This window comes from Podarcis muralis, chromosome 11 (genome assembly GCF_964188315.1).
Source record: "Podarcis muralis chromosome 11, rPodMur119.hap1.1, whole genome shotgun sequence".
In the NCBI taxonomy this organism is placed as follows: Eukaryota; Metazoa; Chordata; class Lepidosauria; order Squamata; family Lacertidae; genus Podarcis; species Podarcis muralis.
The window spans coordinates 47,864,098-47,888,315 of NC_135665.1; the positions used below are offsets into that span (position 1 = coordinate 47,864,098).

The 24,218-nt window shown below is 44.4% G+C and overlaps 1 protein-coding gene across 1 annotated transcript in view; it reads right to left on the reverse strand.

The window, feature by feature from the left end:
* Positions 1–24,218, reverse strand: part of C7 (complement C7) — a 33,848-nt gene that overhangs the window by 7,459 nt on the left and 2,171 nt on the right. The window contains exons 3-15 of the mRNA XM_077936406.1: positions 23,241–23,313; positions 19,562–19,703; positions 18,023–18,176; positions 16,907–17,045; positions 15,259–15,393; positions 14,092–14,335; positions 12,289–12,402; positions 10,192–10,358; positions 7,163–7,391; positions 4,990–5,161; positions 3,872–3,959; positions 2,977–3,109; positions 2,032–2,223 (exon numbers count right to left, since the gene is read on the reverse strand). Coding sequence (XP_077792532.1) covers positions 2,032–2,223; positions 2,977–3,109; positions 3,872–3,959; positions 4,990–5,161; positions 7,163–7,391; positions 10,192–10,358; positions 12,289–12,402; positions 14,092–14,335; positions 15,259–15,393; positions 16,907–17,045; positions 18,023–18,176; positions 19,562–19,703; positions 23,241–23,313 — 1,982 coding nt within the window. The remainder of the gene's footprint in view (positions 1–2,031; positions 2,224–2,976; positions 3,110–3,871; positions 3,960–4,989; positions 5,162–7,162; positions 7,392–10,191; positions 10,359–12,288; positions 12,403–14,091; positions 14,336–15,258; positions 15,394–16,906; positions 17,046–18,022; positions 18,177–19,561; positions 19,704–23,240; positions 23,314–24,218) is intronic.

Sequence of the window (24,218 nt, forward strand, 5' to 3'; positions counted from 1 at the left end):
AGGATTAACAACTGACAACCTTGGGTTGAATTTAACCATCTAGCACAGGAGTAGCCAACGCGGTGCCCTCCAGTTGTTGCTGCACTACAACTCTCATCACCCCTGATCATTAGCTATGCTGGCAGGGGCTGATGGGAGTTGTAGTACAACAGCATCTGGAGGGCATCACGTTGGCTAACCCTGATATAGCAGCGGTCATGGGGCAAATTCCAAAATGAGGAGGGGAGGGGAAGTTTGGAGCCAAATTATAGGTATCTCCTCCTCCCAATATACTTTTGAATTGAATCCCAAACCTTCTGAACTGGATCCATAACTGGAAACAGAGGGAGCTGTCTCATACAGAGTCAGTCCATTGGCTTCAGTATCGTTGACACTGAATGGCAGAAGCTGATTTCAAGCTGGAGTCCTTCCTGAGACCTTTTGCATCCAAAGCAGGGGCTTTAGCACTGAGTTAGAAGTTCAGGAGCTTCAGCTGGTACAGAATTCAGTGGCCAAGATGGTTGAAACATCCTGGCCCAACTGCACTGGCTGCCAATTAATTTCTCGGCCCAATTCAAAGTGCTGGTTTTGACCTATAAAACCTTAAATGGCTTAGGACCGCAATATATCAAGGACTGCGTGTCCCCGTATGAAGTGACCTAGAGCCTGCAATCATCATCTGAGGCCCATCTTCTTGGTGAGAGTTCTGGAGGGTGGCAACATGAGAAAGGGCCTTTTCTGCAGTGGCTCCCCATTTGTGGAATGCTCTCCCCAAGGAGGCTTGCCTGGTGCCTTTGTTACATATCTTTTGGTGAAAAATGTTTCTCCATAACCAGGCCTTGGGCTGATTGGACTTTCTATGGCCTTTTAAATGTGTTGGGGGGGGGGGTCAGTGGTTTGTTTTTGTTCTCATTTTATTCTGTATTTTGTATTTTCATTTTGTATTTTTATGTTGTGAACTACCATGTGATCTTCAGAGGAAGGCCGGTATAGAAATTTAATCAATCAACCAACCAACCAATAATATACCTCCCCCATTCTGTGCTGCATCGTTCTCTGGAGTTCTCCCCATCCTCCTCCTCTCACACTGTGCAACTTACCAGTGCAAAGAGGCATGGAGTGTTTGGGGGGGGGGCGTCCAAGGGATGCCATAGCTGGGATTGAGAACATGGGTGCTATGGTGCATTTTTGCTGCACAATTTCGTAATGCTGGGAACCAGAGGAAATGTAGTTCCCTTGGATGCTGCAGCAAGTGCCCACTATAGTACTCATTTCCATTGCAAAAGAGAGGAGTTAAGCCTACCAGCTGACTCCAAATAGGTGGTGGTATTATTATTATTATTATTATTATTATTATTATTATTATTATTATTATATCACCATCATCATCATCATCATCTCACCCAGGGCTTTTTCAGGGGGAACTCACAGGAACTCCATTCCAGCACCTCTCAGTGCCATTCTAAGAGAACAAAGGTGTTCACAGTGAGTTCTGGCACGTCTTTTTCTAGAAAAACAACACTGTTCCCACCCTTCCTAATACAGTGGTACCTCAGGTTAAGTACTTAATTTGTTCTGGAGGTCCGTTCTTAACCTGAAACTGTTCTTAACCTGAAGCACCACTTTAGCTAATGGGGCCTCCTGTTGCCGCCACGCAATTTCTGCTCTCATCCTGAAGCAAAGTTCTTAACCCAAGGTACTATTTCTGCGTTAGCAGAGTCTGTAACCTGAAGCGTATGTAACTTGAAGCGTATGTAACCTGAGGTACCACTGTAGCAGGAAGCAGCTCTTGCACACAGGCAAAAGTGACAAGACTTGCCTTCCTTCAAACGGGAGAAGACTCTCTGAAATCCAGTTAATGTCTCTGGACCCAGTGAATAGCTTTTGCGGTGCAGGGTGTTGTTAAATGGCTGAAACTGATCTGGTCTTAACATGCTCAGTTAAGTTTGGGTAGTGGAATGCTTCTCTGGAGGCCCACAGGAGCTGCTCTGAAGTTTCCAAAGAAAGATCAGGCTTCAAGTGCACCAAAAAAATTGCCCTAGAACTACGTACCTCTCCTCCGGCACTGGATATTGTTGACGTTAGGAGACCACTTCAGGGTGGGTTCACACAAAAGGACAGCTGCTCCTTCCAACTGCGTGTCTTCTGGGCACGACAGCTTTACCTTCTCTCCAATCTGATACAACGGTTTCACTGGGTCTGCACTCAGTCCTCCTTCCAACACAGGCAAGACACAAGCCGTGTCTAGGGTATAAAGAGGAGAAGCAAGCTGTGGGGGCTGGTTCATTAGGGTGAACATTAAGGCCCTGCCCTGAAGATAAACTAGTCAAGGGAGAGCCGTGTCAGCTATAGCCAGAGCTCCTTGGAGAGAGGGAAGAATGAAAACACATTTGTATCCCTAGCCCTTGAGGGCTGTGAGGTGAAAACAAATGTTCCCTCTCAGCAGTCACGAAGAAGAAGAAGAAGAAGAAGAAGAAGAAGAAGAAGAAGAAGAAGAAGAAGAAGAAGAGTTTGGATTTGATATCCCGCCTTTCACTCCCTTTAAGGAGTCTCAAAGCGGCTAACACTCTCCTTTCTCTTCCTCCCCCACAACAAACACTCTGTGAGGTGAGTGGAGCTGAGAGACATTAAAGAAGAAGTTAAAGGTGTTGAGGGGAGTCACTGGCCATACCCTGTGTTGCGTTGAAATAGGGGACAGGCTCTCTGCTTAAACATACGTCTTCCAGAGCCAGCCCAGTCCCCAGACAGATTGGCTAACCCTGATGTGCCCCAGATCCCTGACCGGGGACTGGGAGGGATAAACGACCAATGCCTAAGCCAAGGTCTTCCTACATCTGAAAGCTTAATAAAGTTGTGGCCAATTTTAACCCCATAACACGTTGTCATGAGTCGTTATTCCACCCGGGTGTCGCCTGGGGTTGGGGGAGGAGGTCTCCACCTGGGCTCGCAAATGTAAATGGTGAATTGTACTTTGCAGCCAGGCTTACAGATACATACTCTGGCAGCTCATCTGTCCAACGGTCCACCTCAAGCCTTCGCCACAGGTCACCACTGGGTCTCCCACAACAGCATATCCACTATTGCAGGTGTAAATGATGCTCTTCCCCACAGGATAGGATGAATCGGCATCCTAAAAAGTAGAAAAATTGAGGGTCACTGAGTGTAAGGATGGCTCTCTATTCTTACATGCTTGAATAATTCTGACATAATTATTCGAAATATACAGTGTTATAGAATTATATATTTGCATTTTTGAATGATCAGCATCGTGGCCCAGGACATGGATATTTCTGCCTAGGTAAACTTGTTTACTGCCTAAATAAACCAGTGAACCAGCAATGAAATCCATATATGAAATCCATATACAGTGGTACCTCGGGTTAAGAACTTAATTCGTTCTGGAGGTCCATTCTTAACCTGAAACTGTTCTTAACCTGAGATACCACTTTAGCTAATGGGGCCTCCCGCTGCCGCCACGTGATTTCTATTCTCATCCTGAAGCAAAGTTCTTAACCCGAGGTACTATTTCTGGGTTAGCGGAGTCTGTAACCTGAAGCATCTGTAACCTGAAGTGTCTGTAACCCGAGGTACCACTGTAGTACAATCAAAGTACACACATATGGACTCAGAAGTTAAGTTCCACTGATTTCAATGGGGCTTACTCCTGGGCAAGTGGGAATTACAGGTGGCCTGCAGATCCTGTTTGGATTATTACAACTTCCATCAGCCCTGACTGTTGCCCATGCTGGCTGATGAAAATTGTAGTTCCACAACATCTGGAGCTTACCACATGGGCTACCTTAGAGGTACGCAGAACTGCAACCTAAATTTTACTACTCTTATGTATGCAGACAACCTGCATGAGGTGGGAATTCTATTGTGCCTCACTTACCTGCACATATCCATTTTCCAAGGGAGGAGGTGGTGGGCAGGATTCTGTGCCCAGCGTAGACACATCAAAGCAGTGTGGTTCTATTGAACTATAAAGCAAAACATTTTGATTATAATTTATTTTAGAGTTCAAGAGATTTGTCACCTTTCATTTCAAAACACTTTACTTCTCAGAGGGGTCTGTTTCTGCAAGGCCATTAAACTTCTATCAAATTTAAATTATCAGCATCTGGAGAGGGACACAAACACACTCATAGAGAAAAAGCAGCTTATGGATGCTCACTAACTTTTGTCCCTTTCTTGTCCCAGCCTAAATGAAATGCTCCAAATCCTTGCATGAAAAAAAGTTAGTTTGAGCTAACTTTTTCCAGGTCACAAATAATTCTCTAATGAGATTTTAAAATTGCAATTTTAAAAAAGTGTTTATATCCTGATCATACAACTAGATTTTCCATCCAGAACTGTGCTTGCCCAATTTCTGCAATGTTGCCATTTCAGGTCCTCCCAAACCATTTGTTGAAGGCACTGAAAAGTTTAATCTTAAACACTTGTTAGACATTTGTGGTAGTTTCAAAGCTCCAAGCCATTCACCCATTCACCTAGCACCAAAACTGGGTCTCCCTGCCTCCATGTTGTTTTATAATTATTCATACTACTTTATGAGCACAAAGTAAAAATGGTAGGATGTGTGGCAAAATCAACACAGAATGCCTGTAATACAACATAAGAAATAGAAGAAGCAATTGAAATACCATTAAAAGCCAATAGGCATATTCAGTGTGATGGATGTCCTGTCTTCTGTCTTCAACCACAAATTCACAGATGCACTGTAGACCACTTGAATGAACCTTGTGGATCACTGGTGGTCCAAAGATCACTGTTTGAGAACCACTTTACTCCACCATGTATATGGGCTGACCTCCAAATGTTGTAGGATGACAACTCCCATCAGCTTCATTTAGCATGACCAGTGGTCAGGCATAATGGGAACTGTAGCTCAGCAGCTTCTGGAGAGCAATACATTGACTCTCTCTTCAATGTATAATTTGCAACAAGTCTCAGGTGACTCCAGGACTTGCCAAACCATATTTCCTCTTAGCAAGTATCATTTCCACCTACCGAAAATGTTGCAAATCCTCATCCTCACATGGGCGGTTTTCAGTTGCTTCTCCGATGCAGGACCTTCCACCGCCACTGGGACTGGGATTATTACAGCTTCGACTTCTTGATTTCCTTCCTCCTGTACAAGAACTCCATGAGGACCAGCAGCTCCAGCTCCCATCAGTGACTCCTTCATAATGGCAGGAAAGGTCATGCATCATGCATAGGATACTATGCAACTCACCGTCACAAGATATTCACCTGCACCCTCCTTCCTCCAGAGGAAAGAGCTTGAAACCTGGACAATATTGGGAAATTTGACATATTTGATTCCCCTTAAGGAGTGAGGGCCAACTGCACCCTTGTCTATGCACCAGCCTTCAGTTTCAGCTGCTTCCCATCTTAGAGGTGAAAATAGCTAAGCTGTCAACCATGGGTAGGCAAACTAAGGCCCAGGGGCCGAATCCGGCCCAATAGCCTTCTCAATCCAGCCCGCGGATGGTACGGGAATCAGCATGTTTTTACATGAGTAGAATGTGTCCTTTTATTTAAAATGCATCTCTGGGTTATCTGTGGGACCTGCCTGGTGTTTTTACATGAGTAGAATGTGTGCTTTTATTTAAAATGTCTCTCTGGGTTATTTGTGGGGCATAGGAATTCATTCATTTTTTTCTCCCAAAATATAGTCCAGCCCCCTGCCCCAAGGTCTGAGGAACAGTGGACTGGCCCCCTGCTCAAAAAGTTTGCTGATCCCTGCTGTTAACTATTACAGTGGCCCTACAGTTCACACATTGCTGCAACTGCACAGAAGACCAACAGAGATCATATGGCAGAGCCCTAGGTGATTTACAGTAAATCAGCAAGAGTTCATGACTCCCAGTTGTTTGACAATCGCAAGTAAGGAGGGGGCAGAAATCCTGATGTACTGATTCCTTGTCTCTCAGTACCAGTGTTCCTCACACGTAAATTATGGGTACAAAATTGCTTGCCGTTGACTAAGGGCTCATCCGGACTGCCTTTTGCATCATGCTTTCTAGGCACAGATCAGCAATTAAAAGCACTTTTTTTGTCCTACTACTTTCCCCGGGAAAACCTGCATTTTACCGCTGAATCAGAGCAAATGGCAATTCACAGAAAAGCTGACTGTTGTCCCCACTGCCCTGGTGAATCATAATCCAGATTCCCAGCTTTATTTTTCCTCCAAAGAGCAAGCTTCCAGGACTTGTATAACCTGAGATATGAGAGGAAATGCACAGCCACTATTCTTGTTGTTGTTGCTGTTGTTGTTGTTGTTGCTGCTGCTGCTGCTGTTGTGAGAAACTGGCCTGCTCCCCTTTTCAGTGTTTTGCTTTAAAAATTCCTGTGGATGCCTATGGAAAGCAGATGTGTACCTTCCAGTATGTGACTTACAGAATGTGGTGGGTTATTATCTCCAGCCGCTCAGCTATCATTTTTGCATTAGACGCTCCTCCCCCTGAACCACTCTTTGGCTTCCAGGTTTGGTTGAAACCAAGTTTACTAGAACCAGATTTGGTTGAAACCAGGTTTACCTTGAGGTTCTAGTAAAACAAATGCAAGTTACAGTCGATCCTGCAAGCCTGCCTCTGGCGTTGAAGAGGCCAGGGACAAGAGCTGGTCCTTTTGCAATCTAAGGACCCAGCCACACTTTCACTTAAGCCATGCCTAGAAAGCATGAGTCTGGGTGGTCTTCTACTTGACCCATGCTTTGTAGGCAGAGGTCCACTTGGCCTTTGCCCCACTGCCCTCCCCCCCGAAACCCCACTTTTTAGCACTAAATCAGAACAAAAAGGTAACTGGCAGAAAACCCCATTGCTATTTGCTCCAAGTCAGCATGAAATATCACAGGCTTCCTCAACCTCGGCCCTCCAGATGTTCTGAGACTACAATTCCCATCATCCCTGACCACTGGTCCTGCTAGCTAGGGATCATGGGACTTGTAGACCAAAAACATCTGGAGGGCCGAGGTTGAGGAAGCCTGAAATATCAGGTTTCCCTTGGGGTGGGGAAGCAGTGGGAGAAATGTAGAGTGGATAAGCCCTAAGTAACTTCAAATCACAGTAACATCATGTGTGCATGTGTGTGTGTGCATTAGGGGAGGGCCTGTAGTGTCCACACATTGCACTACCTGCTTTAAACACTTCCACTCTAAAACAGGAGAGAAATGACTTGCCTGGCTGGTCTTGCACAAGAGTTCCCAGTTCGCAAGCTGCTCCAAAAGTGTACGGTTTGCAGAAGCATAGGCACTGAGTTTCCACAACAGCCGGCTCACCGCCATTTCGACACGGGCGGCATTTGCAGGGATCATTTTCACTCAGGTACTCTTCGATGGCTCGTTTCAGGTGATGCCTTTTGACGGATGCACAAGGTACCTCCTTCACCAACTCATACAGTGGTGTGAGCTATATATATATATATATATATATATAATTAACATGTCCAACTGTTTGTTTGTTTTCAAAGAACATTACTTTTTTCTTACATTCTACTTGGCTCCCCATTTTTTCTCCGCGAGGGGGAAATTGCACTCAAAAATTATTCAAAGGGAGAGAAGACGAAATTAACGTGTGGGGTTTTTGTTGAATTTCCCTTACTTTTGAGTAAGGTGCACATGTTTCAATTAAAACCCAGGAAAAGACACCTGGAGGCAATTCCTCCCATGGTGGTGGTTTTTTTAATCAGTAAGTGTGGACAGCTGGGGAGGCTGCACAATGCTGGTCCAATCTTGACTGGAAAGTAGAACCCCCACCCCACCCCAATGCCTAGCCACCTTGCAACGATGAGGAATACGCTCCAAACCCCAGAAATTTTAAAGGAATTCTCAACTGCCCTGAAAATTAGGCAGGGAAAAAAAATGAAACCTATTTTCTTTTTGCAGGGGAAGAAAACTTCTGTGAAACTGGAGGCCAAATTTTGGCACAGTATTAATGCTACTCTTGCCTCAAGAAACTAGGAACAATGTTCAATGCAGCCAACATTAATGCTTGTCAGTCCTGTGTGATTAACATTCCTGTTAAAATCAGTGGGACCTAAATGACCTTTATTTGTTACGATCCTGATAACAGGGCTTCCAGGTGGCATTTCGCTCAAGAGGTGAGTAGGTTCAGACCTGCTTAAGGGTGACAAAGAATCTGAGCATCCTCAGACCATCCCTTGGACATCAGAGTGGAAAACTTCTATTGTTTATTTTTATTTCTTTATTTAACTTTGCCTTTTGCCATGTTTCTAGAGCAACTTCCAAAAGGACAGCAGCAAAATTAACAGATGAAAGAAAACAATAATGACTAAACAGCCCAAAATAATCAGTAGTTAAAACTATTTTAATTGCCAGTGGAATTGCTTTAAGAATTAAAATTGCATGTGGCGTGCAAGATGCAGCGTGTTTGCCTCAACCTGGTTTACATTCTTTTTTTCTTTGAATAATCTAAAGCAAGTCCATCTTTTGGCAGATAAAATAAAATCATTCCTTCCAGTAGCACCTTAGAGACCAACTAAGTTAGTTATTGGTATGAGCTTTCGTGTGCATGCACACTTCTTCAGATACACTTTTCGTGTGCATGCACACGAAATTACTGGAAGGAAATTTTTTAATTTTGTTTCGACTACAGCAGACCAACATGGCTACCTACAGTGAGTAAGTATTGACATGTGCATCTGTTGAGGTTTTTTGGTTTTTTTGGGGGGGGGTGCGTGTTTCATTCATTAGATGAAGTTAGCCAGTCACCCAGGATAATGTTTGCTGTGTGATGCCTATACCTAACCAAACTTGCTCATGTGGGCTACACAGCTGGCAAGCATTGTGCACATGAATCTTAATTATGCCAAATGCAATAACACTGAATTGCTTTGCTTAAATCTGACATCTCGAAATTTCTGCTTACTCACTGGATCTGAGCAAACTAGATGCTCAGACTGAGTATAGGGACCTTAATTAACTTGCAAACAAGGTACAATGCTCACAGGGATTTCTGCTTTTATTTGATTTATTTGACTTAGCAAGCTCAGCAGCAACTTCCTTTCACTTGAATAGCGTTTTTTGGGGAAACTGCAGTGAAGGAGAAAAAGAAAGGAGATTTATTTGATTTTTTAAAAAGTGGGCATGAGTAACTTACACTAAATGGAAGTCTTGTTTAGTTCTGGGTGGCAGTAGCCATGTCAGGGACAGTGATGGTAGAGCTGCTTCAGTGATATTGAACTGAAGGCATAAGCCTCTCTCAGGATGCCTTCCAGTAGGAGTCCTCCTTTTGCACTTATAAGAAGCCAATAGACATTCTCAGATGGTCACGACTCAAGGATGCTCAACATCATGCCCACTGCCTTCCTCCTGATACCCAAGCATTGATTGTTCCTTTGTAAAAACAGAGCCTCTGCATGCACACATGATATCCACATAAGCTCTCTGTGTGTGATGGGTGAAGCCTGCATTTTGCAGTGCACCAGATCACACCTTAGGGATGAGGGAGAAATTTGGTTCAGTTTGCATTAACTGCAAGCCGATCTAATTCGCAACTCCCAAACCAAGATGCAAATTGAAACCAAACTATCCTTTGAAATTTGCACGTCTCTGAACTTTGCAACGCCATTCTCCAACCAAATAATATGTAGAAAAATGCACATATCTGAGGGGAAGTGTGCATAAAATTGTGAGCATTCTTTAAAAAATAATAATGCAAAAATGCATTATATTAGGAGAAATTGCTTGCAGAAATGTGTCTATTAGGCATACAAAAATGTTTACATTGGGATAAATGTGTACTAAGACACTGATTAATTTTTGGGAGAACATATAAAGAGGCATTTTGTGGAGAACTGAATGCAAGACTGGAAAAATGAGAGTAGCTGAAACAGTTGCACCTATCTCTAGGGTTCATGCAGCATGCAAGTGGTATGTGTGTAAGCTCTGTGCAGAAGATGAGATCAACATTTGAAGGTTGGAAACAATGACAAAAAGCATGATAAGAACATAAGAATAGCCCTGCTGGGTCAATGCAATGGCCCATCTAGTCCAGCATCCTGTTCTCACAGGGGCTGAACAGCTAAAAGCAGGATTCTAGCACAAGAGCTCTCTCTCCTCCTCTGGCTTCCAGCAATTGGTATTCAGAAGCATATTCCCACTTCCATGTGCTGAAAATCCCTGGCGTTTAACTGTGTGAGAATGATTCATCTGATAAAAAAAATAAATCACACAAATCAGAGTTTTACCTTTTGCTTAATGACTCTAGGAGAATAGGACACCGATCTAGCCCAGAAGGAGTACCGTTGCGTATTTGCCACAGGATCATTTATGTCCATGTAGCTTAGCCCAGCTACAGCTCCGGGACTTCCTCCCTCTACTAACGGGTCAGCTCGAATCTGATTGCTTCTGGTACCTGGAAGCACGAAAAGAGCACAGCGTTTTAAAAACAAGCGTTTTATATTGTCAAACAGTTGTGTCGTGGCACGTACAACTGACATCTAAATGGACTTAAGAACATATAAATTAAGTACAGTTGTACCTTAGATCCTGAACGCCTTGGTACTCTGATGTTTTGGCTCCAAAAAGCTGCAAACCCAGAAGTGAGTGTTCCAGTTTGCGAATGTTCTTTGGAACCCAAACTCCGACGGGGCTTCCGATTGGCTGCAGGAGTTTCCTGCAGCCAATCAGAAGCCGAGCTTTGGTTTCCAAATGTTTTGGAAGTCGGATGGACTTCCGGAACGGATTCCGTTCGACTTCCAACATACGACTGTATAGTATAAGAACATAAAAGAAGAGCCTTCTGGATCAGACCAGTGGCTGATCTAGTCAAGCAACCTATTCTCACAGTGGCCAATGAGAGGTTTATAGAAAACCTACAAGCAAGACTCAAGCGCAAGAGCCCTCTTCCCTAATGTGGCACCTGATATTCAGAAGCATGGCTGCCTCTCACCTTGGAGGCAGAGCACAGCCATCTCCATGAATGTTTCTAACTCTCCTTGTAAAGCCATCCAAGTGTCAGAATTCCTGCTCCATGATTGCAGTCATGGGATTTTTGTCTATCACATGACAGTATATGGCTCCCAGTACGTTTCCGAGTACGTATTGGCTCCCAGTACGTTTCCGAGCACAATTCAAAGTGTTGGTGTTGACCTTTAAAGCCCTAAATGGCCTCGGTCCAGAATATCTGAAGGAGCGTCTCCTCCCCCATCATTCTGCCCGGACACTGAGGTCCAGTTCCGAGGGCCTTCTGGCGGTTCCCTCACTGCGAGAGGCCAAGTTACAGGGAACCAGGCAGAGGGCCTTCTCGGTAGTGGCGCCCGCCCTGTGGAACGTCCTCCCATCAGATGTCAAAGCGATAAACAACTACCTGACATTCAGAAGACATCTGAAGGCAGCCCTGTTCAGGGAAGTTTTTAATATGTGACATTTTAGTTTATTTTTCATCTTTGTTGGAAGCCGCCCAGAGTGGCTGGGGAAACCCAGCCAGATGGGAGGGGTACAAATAATAAATTATTATTATTATTATTATTATTATTATTATTATTATTATTATGTTTTGACTCCACAGAGTGGGAAGTGACGGAGACAGGATGTTTGTGTTACTGCGTTCCGTGAAGTGGGACTATTGTCCTTTGTTTTCTCTCTCTTTGCTGTCTGATGCTAGAGAGAGAGGGAACCATGTTGCAGTGCTCTGTGTGTGTTTATATGTAAATAAAGTAGATTAGCCAAAATGCTGAGTTGCTGGGGTTCTGTTATGCAACTGCGCAAACTCTGTGGATCCCTAAGTGTGCCGGTGTCGGTTGGCATTGGTCGCTGTGATGTTTGGGCTGAAGAAAGCTTATGAAGCTCCCGAACGATCGATCAGGAGGGAGGGAACATGCCAGTCAAGCATGTGTCTCTACCAGGGTCGTACTCGAGTGTAGGCTGAACTCCTGACACCAGGTTGGGGGCCATCATTGGGTCAGGGCTGGTTCAGCTGCAGGTCAGCACAGAGACTCAGAGACAAGCAGTCAAGTTGATTTTTTGCTCAATGAAACAGAATACAAACAGAGAAACGTACGGCAAGACTGGCCTCGGTTAAGCAGTTGCCAGAGCCTCACACTTCCCCCTGCATCTCCTCCTCATCCACCTGTTTCCCCAGCAGTCTTAAACTCCTTCAGAGAAGGGCCCCCGTGTGCTCTTTGCTCTGCCTCTTTGTGCCCTTGGAGACAAGGGAGCTGCGAAGCTGAATACAGTAGGACCGGCCGGCTCCTGTTTGCTTTAGTGAAACATTCCAATCGGTTAAGCCGGACGACTGCTATTGATCAGGAAGCCTCTCCAAGAACACACACACAACTATTTACCTGAAGATTGTTTCAGCAGTTGATCTAGTTTGTTGCATTCTGTTTTCTTCTTCTTTACGAACAGAAAATTCCAGCCTGATGAAGTGCATTTGCGCATGTCCAGCATGCTCAAACCTAGGCCAAGAAATGGGCATTAACCTTGATGATAAATGAACGATCGATGCAATAATTTTCAATGTGCAGGAAAATGTCCCACAGAACTGGGTCCCAAGGTAGCTTGGAACTTCTTAAGCAAGATGGATTTATTTCCTGATTTGCTTGTTTATTAAGAGCTGCACCCCACCTTTCTGCCTCAGCGAAAGGCTTCAAGGCAGCCTACACATTTTTTTAAGGTCTCAAACAGAACTGTAAAGGAACCATCAACAGGTGACTCCAGTCTCTGGTTCCATCAAGGCCAGGCACAACTTGCCAGGAATCAGCTGGCAAGCAGAGATGAAGATGCTGACATCACCTATATTTGTAGATGAAGAGGCAGATGAATAGCCATTTAGATGGGTAGTGTCACAACCTACATAGGCTAGCTGCATGAATCTTTTACCATCTTGGGGGAGGAAGGCTAACAAAAGAGGTAAGTATCCCAGACTCTGGAAGAGGGAGAGGAAATCAGGTAAAAATGGTGAGTGACAGCAGCATCCAAAGGAAGGTGGGAGGAGAAAAACAGGTTTGGATATACCAGTGGCGGCCTGTAACAGGAGATCTGTGGATCATACAGCTAATAGGGGTAAGAAACAGGATCAATGCCAAGGACTCCAGTGATTTAAAGGGGGTCTGAGCTCTTGTAGCAACAACTCCAACCAGTAGTAAGAGTATAGTCGCATTCTGAGGGTCCTCTGGGGGTGGGAGGGAGTGGGAAAACAGAGAGTGAATTTAATGGCTGATACACCGCTGTGGGTTAAACCACAGAGCCTAGGACTTGCTGATCAGAACGTCGGCGGTCCGAATCCCCGTGACGAGGATTCGACGGGGGTGAGCTCCCGTTGCTAGGTCCCTGCTCCTGCCCACCTAGCAGTTTGAAAGCATGTCAAAGTGCAAGTAGATAAATAGGTACCGCTCCGGCGGGAAGGTAAACGGCAGTTCCGTGCGCTGCTCTGGTTCGCCAGAAGTGGCTTAGTCATGCTGGCCACATGACCCGGAAGCTGTACGCCGGCTCCCTTGGCCAATAAAGCAAGATGAGCACCACAACTCCAGAGTGGGTCACGACTGGATCTAATGGTCAGGGGTCCCCTTTACCTTACACCATTGTATCCCACCAGCAAAACAGCGACAGTCTAGAACTAGATTCTACTCTTGCTTACTAGGTTAAGGGCTCCTCCGCATTTCATATAAACAGAGAATAATGTTTTGGGGTTTCTCTGCTGCTTGCATGCAAGAATAGAATGCATTTTATTCCCAAACTCACTCCTTTATACTGCAGTTGGCGCTGTGGTCTAAACCACAGAGCCTAGGGCTTGCCGATCAGAAGGTTGGCGGTTCGAATCCCTGTGACGGGGTGAGCTCCCGTTGCTTGGCCCCTGCTCCTGCCCACCTAGCAGTTCGAAAGCACGTCATAAGTGCAAGTAGATAAATAGGTACCGCTGCGGCGGGAAGGTAAACGGCGTTTCCGTGCGCTGCTCTGGCTTCACCAGAAGCAGTTTAGTCATGCTGGCCACATGACCCAGAAGCTGTATGCCGGCTCCCTCGGCCAGTTAAGCGAGATGAGTGCCACAACCCCAGAATTGTCTGCGACTGGACCTAATGGTCAGGGGTCCCTTTACCTTTACCTCACACCTTTACTATTTGGGAATGAGTGCACCGGTACACTACCTTGTGCTTTTGCACTGTCTGAAGCAACATGAAACAGAACTTTGTAATGTCCTCCCAAAGATCCAGAGTGCAAGAAATGTGTTCCGAAACGTTCAATCAGCCTTTGGTAGGCATTATATTCATAGAAGGTGGGGAGGTTAGCAAGCTCTTTCCAGAAGGGCTCAGCAAGATTTAGAAGTTCCGGCTGTTTGTTGATGAACTGAGCAACTTCCACACTGTTTTCGATAACCATGAGCAGATTACTCTAGGAAAGCAAAAAATATATAGAACTCAGGCAGTTGTTTTACAATAGTAGGAAAATGTTTATAAAAAAGAGCAATTTACAGCTGATATCTCCTGGATAAAGAATTCTTTGTTAACTGCTGAATTCCACATGCTGGTTAGCTATTTGGTGTCAGAGTTCAGCAAACAGGGAAATACTGAAATTTCAAACTCCCCGATCCAGTAATGCAGAGGTTTTCAACCTTTTTGGGTCCACAGCTCCCTTGAGCAACTACATTATTTCTGCAGTACCCCTGTGGGGTTCAGGAGCTCTGTTACATCACCCCTTGCCTGCAGAGCTGGCAGCCTCTCACTCTTTTCGAACACCCTCCCTTGTGGAATGTTTCCTCAGCCTCCTCTCCTCTCTGCTCTGCTTGGGTCTCTGAGTCTCTGAGCTGCTCCACCTGCCCCGAGGCTGCCTCAGCTCCTGGCAACCAGCACCCCCTGGCCAGCCCCAGAGGCACCATTTACTGTGGAGTCTGTAGCCAGGGCTGCTGCAACAAACAGCTGTGCAAGCCTTTGAGAGGCAGAGATGCAAGAGGGCATCAGCGGAGGGAGGGAAGGAAAGAGGGCCAGTGTTGTCCACAGCATCCCTGACCATCATTCAAGGCACCCTTGGGTGCCACGGCCCCCTGGTTGAAAACCACTGCAGTAATGGATGGTGAGGGATGGGGAAGAAATTCAGTTCTATTCACATTTTGACGTGAATTTGATGTGCAAAACAGAACGCAAATCAAAGCACAGCGATCCTTTAAATTTTGCACGTTTCCAACTTACGATATGCATGCATAACTGTGTATATTAATAGACACTCTGTATTAAAGCACACAAATAGTGAAAATAACATTAAAAATGCATTAAATTTGGGGAAATTGCTTGCAAGAAATTACGCAGAACACTGGGTACCTTTGAACGGCTATTTTCAATTGTATTTTTTTCTTCCCGGCGGTAATGTTTTCCAGTTGCAAGCCTCTCTGTGTGTTTTCTATAAGCCCAGGAACTGTTGTAAAATTCAGCGCTGAAGTCATTCTGAATGGTCACCTATTAAAAAGAAGCAAAAGGTATCTATATATAAAATTCTCTGGAAATAAATAAAATATTGGCAATTATATTGTTTCTCAGCCCAGTCATTAGGTACCTCCATGCTAGCTATTTTCTTGAGGAAAGGTACAAATTTAACTCATGCCACCCAAAATTGTGTGTGAAACATTAAACCTAAAAATCCACAAACTACACAAAATTTAGTGTATTATAAAGCACCTGTCCCCCGCACCAGCAATTCTGTCGTGACTGCCAGATACATGCTTTCTCTTTAAAGTTATTGTGATGTACCGCAGGTTCTTCAGAGTTGCCTTTCCTCTGTTCCTTCCAGGCAATTTAAAGCTCTGTCTCCAAGCCCCTCTCTTTGCTCTGGAGCTTTCTCCACAAAAACCGCTCTTTAAAGCTCAATTGGAGTAAACATCCATCCACGGAAAACCCAAATTGACTGCTCCGATTCAGCTTTAAAGAGTGGGTTTTAGTGGGGAAAGCCAAGGTTAAAAAACCACTCGGAGACGGAGCATTTGTGGACCTCTGCCTAGAAAGTGTGGACAAATGCTGTGTCCATGCAGTATAGCTGAACCTGAACCCTAAAGATAATGTACATTCTTGCTTCCCGCAACACACCTTTGCATTTTAAAAAAACGTTGTTCAGCTTGTATTTTTAAGCAAACCAACCTAATTCACATCACCTGGACTAATCACTGGTTCATAAAATAATTATGCTATGGGTTTCACACATTCTACATTGCAATACAGTTCTCAGCTTAAGTGCTTTTAAAAATGTGTGCATTGAGATAAAACATTTATATTTGTATACCTATTATTATTATGATTATTATTTGTATACCACCCAATACCCGTAGATCTTAGGGCGATTCACAGCATAAAAAAACAAAAAACAGAATCCATGATAAAAAAAACAATGTGATGAGTATATTTTAAGTTTTTCGGTCGTTTTTAAATTGAGAAAAAGAACTGGCATAGACTTGTGAATGAACACATGAAAAATGGACTCTGACTGGAAGCAGACTGAGCCACCCATGAAAAAGACTGTATACTAGTGGTAGGGAATTTGCTTGCATGCAGAAGGTCCCAGATTCAGGTGTCAGCATGTTCATGTAGAGCCCTGCTTGAAATCATGGACAGCAGCTGCCAGTCCGTGTAGAACAAAGAGAACTAGATGAGCCAACGGGCTGGCTCAATATAGGGCAGCTTCTTATGTTCCTGTCTAGAAGCAGTTTGCAGTGTGGGACAAAACCACTACACTAGCTTCCATACTGGTCGTCGGGAGGAACATAGCGGAAGTAGTTCAACAAGGTGCAAATGCAACAGCCGAGCCAATCCAGCTCTCTTGCCAGTGTGTTTGCACTGCACCAAACTCTTCGCCTTGCCTGATAGGCAACAGAGACCCAGCTGCCAGGATGCTAAAGTTCTGCCCCCCCCCAGCCAGTGGGCTGCTTCTGTTCCTATCCTCAGATGATACTGTGACTGAAAGACAAGCAATCGAACACACCTGGAATGTGTAAGCAAGGACACTGTCACTCAGCCGATAATATTCTCTTTGGTCTCCACTGAACACTTTTCTGCATTGGCCGCCAAAGCTCTTAGTATGGATGACTCCACCTCTGCTCTCACCCGTAAGAGCGTCAAAGCTGCAACCAATCAGAGTCAGGACACAGATTGCAAAGTTCACAGGATTTAGAAACATCAGTTGTTAACTAAATGTTAGCATACATCAGCAGACTACTTCCAAAACTAAATTATGCAAAGAACAGGGCACTCTGTAATGAGATTTTGTACTGGCAGAGCTACGATGCAAATCCCTGCCATTGCAAGTTACATCAGGGAAAATAAAACAAAATGTTTCCCCTGGAGTGTGTCAACAGAAAAGAGCAAGCACCTGATAATTCTAATGCATTTTATCTCTATGGCAACTGCCCCTGCTATGTTACATTTCCAGGTAAAATTAATGCAACTTGACAAACAACAATGGTCAATCTCCTCGCATCTTTTTTCTCCTCTTGTGTTCAGCCAGAATTGAGGTCACCAACAAGGCCACGGGGACACATAAAGCCTGTAATTTATTTGCTTTGAAATAATCACCTGCCATTTATGCTGAAGTTCTGGTAAATCCACCGAGAGCTAAGGAATAGCAGCAGTAGTTCATTGTGACCGTTCCTATGAGCCATTGTAGGGAGGTGCTAGAGTATACCTCACCCACCTGCAACATCTTTGCACCCTGGCGGCGCATATGCTAAAGACGGCCCAGGTGCCTTGTTCTCTTTTTGAGGAGGGCAAGGAAGGTAAGGCTCAGTGGGAGAGACAGGGAAATGGGCAGTAGCAACAACAATGGCAAGAAAGAAATGGTCTTTGTGCTCTGGGAGGAGGGCCCCTTAAGAGCAATTCCCTCCCTAAGGACCTCCCAAAACAGATGCCAAATGGCCTGTCTGAGAAGTAGCTACAATGCTCATGAAAAGATAACCTTCTCGCTTCATATGGCCACAAGACAATTGATGCGAAATGCTTTGAAGACCTGAAACTACATAAACGCTTCGCCCTATATAGAAGCTAAATGTTGTTGTGACTCATAGATAACCATCAAAATGAATAAGAACGACAAAGAACACACCCTGCTCCTGTAAGCTCTACATTAGGAGGTGGCTTCAAAGGTGGCTTGGTATTTTCACACACCGTCTTGATCTCATCGCATCGGTCCTCATCAGCGCCATCTTCCTCACAGTCGTGATCTCCATTGCACACCAAGGATTTGCTAATGCACTGCCCTATGGCCATAAAGACAGGTAACATAGGAATGATGAAGAAACTCTTGCACCCACCTAGAGAACAGAACTGATTCCTCTGAGACTCCTCCTCCATCATGGAAAGGTGGGGACCCTACATGGCTCTCACATGGATCACCTACCACAATGCCACAAAATAACTCACTTGGTACTTATGGAGGCCCCTGTCCTCTCCTGGTTTTCTTTCTTTCCTTTATTTTACATTTTGTTGGGTTTTCCTTTTCTTTGACAATGCTGGGCTGAGTGGAAAGCAAAGCTTCAGCCTTCAAATGTCCTCTTTCTTTCCTTTTTGTTTTATGTTTGGGAATGGATCAGCAGATTTTTGCCATTTTTTTGTGGCTTTGTGGATGGAAATGTTTCTCCAAGCGTCTTGGAATTTTCTTTCTGTGAAATGGGTTGCTTTGGTTTGGTATTTGGAACTGAAAGCCAGCCCCCACCTCCCATCAAGTTTTTGGGTTAGTTATTTGTCCTTTGTGACAAGGCACAAATCTCCTTGGCAGGCCCTTTAGGGGCTTTCTGGAAACCTCAGGTTGTATATATGTGTAAATAAAACCATATATCCTAAAGACATCAAGTCTCCATTAACCTTCCTTCCAAGGAAACTGTACCCTGGGTAAGCACTGGAACTCCTGGGGTCTCTCAAAGCTCAGAGATTGGGGTGCAGGCAACAATATTTATGTGCCGTTACCTGATGCCTGAGAGTTCTGTTATTTACCAGTGTATAAGTCACTTACTGTGAGTCCCTCTAGAGACCCTGCATAAAGAACTCTCTCTCTCTCTGTGTGTATATGAATAGTAAAAATCATAATACAGTGGTGCCTCGCAAGACGAAATTAATTCGTTTGGCGAGTTTTTTCATCTTGCGATTTTTTTCGTCTTGCGAAGCACGGTTTCGGAAAAGTTTTGGAAAAGCTTCAAAAATCACCAAAGTCTTCAAAAACCTCAAAAAAGGCTACCACACCGCATGCTATGAGTTGCTCCTCAAAGTCAAGTCACAACTGTATTAACGGTTTTAAGAAAAAGGAAACAAACTTGCAAGACGTTTCCGTCTTGCGAAGCAAGCCCACAGGGAAATTCGTCTTGCGAAGCAGCTCAAAAAACCAAAAACCCTTTCGTCTTGTGAGTTTTCCGTCTTGCGAGGCATTCGTCTTGCGAGGTACCGCTGTAAAGAGTTACAATTGATAATAATAATAATAATAATAATATCTTTATTGTCATTGCCCCCTCTCGGGGACAACGAAATTGCATTCCCATATCTCCCCCTTTTTGGTCCTATCAGATTCTGCTGTGGAACAGTCATAGAATAATAGAATTATAGAGTTGGAAAGGACAATGAACAGGTCAGTTGGATTCCTGAAGCAACGTACCCGATGAACATCTAAAACGATTGCCACATCCATCTTCTGTTGGACACCCTCTCGTGGGAACACAAGGACGGGATTCAAAGGAACTTCCTGGACATGGCTGTCCTCCAAACTGCCCATAAACTGCTACGGTCCGTCTGCGAATCTAAATCCAAAAACAATCCTTTAGGCAAGAAGGTAGGTTCTGGTGGTGCTCTCAGGGGCAAGGCAGATGATATGTTAGCTCTGAATTTGTGCCCTTCAAAGAAAGGGGAATGTCACAAATTTCCTGTGGAGGCAGGTAGGTCAATGCTGGGCCTTTTTGCCTCTATTTCTATCATCTGCCGCTCTCAGTGGTCAGATGTAGGGTCATGAACTTCATCCCCAAAGTGCAGTCCTAATTGCGTCACTGGCAACATCACATGTGCACCTGTCTGCAGAACAAGCTGCTGTTATAAGGCGTAGGAGTAGGACCTGGTTTAAAAGCTGGCAACCGTACCCATGTGTGTTTATACTGCCGCATATTCAAAAGTGTTGTATTTGGATACGATAGACCCAGTTTCAAATTGTCACTCAAGCAGAAAACCTTATTAGGTTTCCCTGCGTTGGTTACTGAAGGCCAAAAACTCTGTATTGCTAGACCACATGTTCACCATTTATGGTGTGGAAGTTTGCTTAAAGAGAAAATTAACTAATAATCTGGTAAGAAAACTTGGATTGTTCACTGGCGCTGCCCTAATAGAGAAACATTTCAGCTACTCAGGCAATGAATCTTGTAAAAGTAATCAGCGAAGAATATAAACACGGAAATAATTTGCATTTTAATTTGAGAGTTATTGTTGTGGGGAAAACAGGCAGTTCTATTTGGCCACATCAGCAGCAAATGAAAAACAGCGGTTTGGTTTATAGGCTGTCTGTTCCTGGATTTATATATCCTCTGCTAGAGAACTCAGATGCGAGGAAATTAATCAATATAGGAAAGCTAAAGTAGTGTAGTTTAGCTAGCTGAAGTTGCAATCCTATACCTTGGGAGTAAGCACCATTGAGCACAATGGGACTTGTGCCTGCATAGGCACGCATAGGATTGCCCTGTGAGGCAGCAATCCTATGCACATGTGGTCCCACTTAACTCAGTAGGATTTACTTATGAGTAAAGATAAATAAGATTGAGGTGTGAAATACAGTGGTACCTCGGGTTACATACGCTTCAGGTTACAGACTCCACTAACCCAGAAATAGTGCTTCAGGTTAAGAACTTTGCTTCAGGATGAGAACAGAAATCGTGCTCCAGTGGCGCAGCAGCAGTGGGAGGCCCCATTAGCTAAAGTGGTGCTTCAGGTTAAGAACAGTTTCAGGTTAAGTCCGGACGTCCGGAACGAATTAAGTACTTAACCTGAGGTACCACTGTATAGGGTGTTTCAGGTGGGATTCAATTATATACAGGACTACCTCAGTTTTTGAACGTAATCCGTTCCAGAAGTCCCTTCGAGTTCTGAAACGTTTGAAAACCGAAAACTGAAAGCGGAAGCCTCAAAATGGAAGCCTCAATATGGAGAACTCAAAATGGAAGCTGCATTTCCTGTTCGACTTCTGAGGCGCGTTCGAAAACTGAGGCATTTACTCCCGGGTTTTTGGCGTTTGAGTTCCAAAATGTTCGACTACGGAGGTGTTTGAAAACCGAGGTACCACTGTACTGGCAAATTAACTTTGCACAGTTAGAGATGCCTTGTAGGGAAAGATACACTGGAAAGCGTGGGATAACACTTGCTCTGCCACAATCACAGCATCATAGATCTGGAAGAGGCCACAAGCGCCATCAAATCCAACCCCCTGCGATGCAGGAATCTCTTTGCCCAACATGGGGTTCGGATCCACGACCCTGAGATTAAAGAGTCTCATGCTCTGACAACTGAGCTATCCTTCACACAATGTTGTCTAATCTTCCCACAAACAAATCAGAGTGAATGTTGAAATAGCCAGCATCATTTAACCTTTCCAAGTTAAAATAAATGAATAAATGTTCATAAACAGGACTTCTGGATGCAACTGTAGTGTTTGGCTAAGATGACTTTAAGCAATGATGAAGATCTAGGGCAGCAGTTCCCAAACGTTCTCTTCACAGACCACTTGCAAATGGCAGAGTGTCTTCTTGCTGGACCTTGTAATGGTTTCTCTGCCCAATGTAGCAATTTTAATGTGTTGTGCTAGTACGATACTAAGTGTATTTTTATTGGGGTCCCGCCCCCCCCGTTATATAGAATCATAGAGTTGGAATAGACCACAAGGGCCATCAAGTCCAACCCACTGCCAAGCAGGAAACACCATCAGAGCACTCCTGACATATGGTTGTCAAGCCTCTGCTTAAAGACCTCCAAAGAAGGAGACTCCACCACACTCCTTGGCAGCAAATTCCACTGTCAAACAGCTCTTACTGTCAGGAAGTTCTTCCTAATGTTTAGGTGGAATCTTCTTTCTTGTAGTTTGGATCCATTGCTCCGTGTCCGCTTCTCTGGAGCAGCAGAAAACAACCTTTCTCCCTCCTCTATATGACATCCTTTTATATATTTGAACATGGCTATCATATCACCCCTTAACCTCCTCTTCTCCAGGCTAAACATGCCCAGCTCCCTTAGCCGTTCCTCATAAGGCATCGTTTCCAGGCCTTTGACCATTTTGGTTGCCCTCCTCTGGACACGTTACAGTTAGTCAGTGTCCTTCTTGAACTGTGGTGCCCAGAATTGGACACAGTACTCCAGGTGAGGTCTGACCAGAGCAGAATACACAGTACTCCAGGTGAGGTCTGACCAGAGCAGAATATATTGCATTTCATTGTATTGCAACTTAAGGTATAATTGTGGGATTCATATTGCCATGAAATACAATATAAGAAATAAAAGAAACAACAAAAATACAATCAAACACCAATTTAATATGATGGATATACCATCTCCCATCTTCAACCACAAATCCACAGATACACCACAGTCACCTGCTGGTCTGAAGACCACAGTTTGGGAACCCATATCTAGGGCACGATCCTCTGGGAAGTTCTCCTGTGAAAACCCTTTTGAAATAACAGGCTGCGCAGAAGCTCAGCAGTGTTGCTGTGCAGTTCCCATTCCAAGGCACTTGAGCAGGAGAACTTCCCAAACGACTGTGCCCTAGACCAAGAGTGGGCAATCTACTGGTAGATCTGTGGGAGATCTGCAATAGATTGGCCAGGGTTTCCAATTTTTTAGTCGTTTAACAGTAATAACAAAATGATTTTCCCATCTCCGTTAGACTGCTGAAATGAAGGAAAGTTAAAAGGATTTCCCATGAAAGGGTTAAGCTGAGTTCTATTCTGGTGCTGAAAATATATCCCCTAGGGTTCAGAATGTACTTCAAAGCACCATGTGTGTATATGTGTCATTAAAATTTAAATATATGCTATTTGCACCTGGTTCTGGTTGGTGGATACTGGAGTATTAATAAAAGAACTAAGTGCATCACACAAGTCTGCCCATTCCTGTCCTAGATCTTCATCCATAACCATCACTTAAAATCAACAAATTACCTCTATAATCCAATTAATTCATGATTATTAATAAACATATGATCCTCAAAATATTGGGTAACAAAATAATGGCAACAAGATTGTTGTTGTTGTTATTATATTACTACCTGAGTAGCATACAAATGGCACACATTTATAATACTGTACCTGAGTCTTAGTGCAGCCATCACATTCTGACCAAGGACCAAATGGATTCCAGCTGCAATCGACTGGAGAAGCCCTGTTGGATTTTATATGGGGAGAAAGAAAAATACTGTCAAGGTTTCAACGTTGGGAGAAGGACCATAGGCCAATGGTAAAGAACATGCAGAAGATCCCAGATTCAATCACAGGCATCTGTGGGAAGGTCTCGGAAAGATTCCCATTTGATCTTGTAGCTGTCTGTTTTGAAATGTTGTTGATTTCCTCCATAACAAAGTAATCTCAAGGAATCCCAGAGTTAGTGGATGGCCTGCATCTCAATCATCCTGCTCAGCACTGCTCCTTCCAACCTAGTCCCTATATAAACTATGAGTTATAGTCAGTCCTGCTCAGAGCAGATCCAGGTAACAAACCTAAGTTAATCATGTCCATTAACATCAGTGGGACTACTCTGAGCAGGATTAGCATTGGCTGCAACCCTGTGCTGCTACTGCCCTATGAACATTTCCTTGGGAGAAAATTCTGAGTAAATGTGGTTAAGATTCCTGAATGGGCTAACTGTGCCCCTGAAGGACCAGGTGTGCAGCCTGGGAGTCATTCTGGACTCACAGCTGTCCATGGAGGTGCAGGTCAATTCTGTGTCCAGGGCAGCTGTTTATCAGCTCCATCTGGTACGCAGACTGAGACCCTACCTGCCCGCAGACTGTCTTGCCAGAGTGGTGCATGCTCTAGTTATCTCTTGCTTGGACTACTGCAATGCACTCTATATGGGGCTACCTTTGAAGGTGACCCGGAAACTACAACTAATCCAGAACGCGGCAGCTAGACTGGTGACTGGGAGCGGCTGCCGAGACCATGTAACACCGATCTTGAAAGACCTACACTGGCTCCCAGTACGTTTCCGAGCACAATTCAAAGTGTTGGTGCTGACCTTTAAAGCCCTAAATGGCCTCGGTCCAGTATACCTAAAGGAGGGTCTCCACC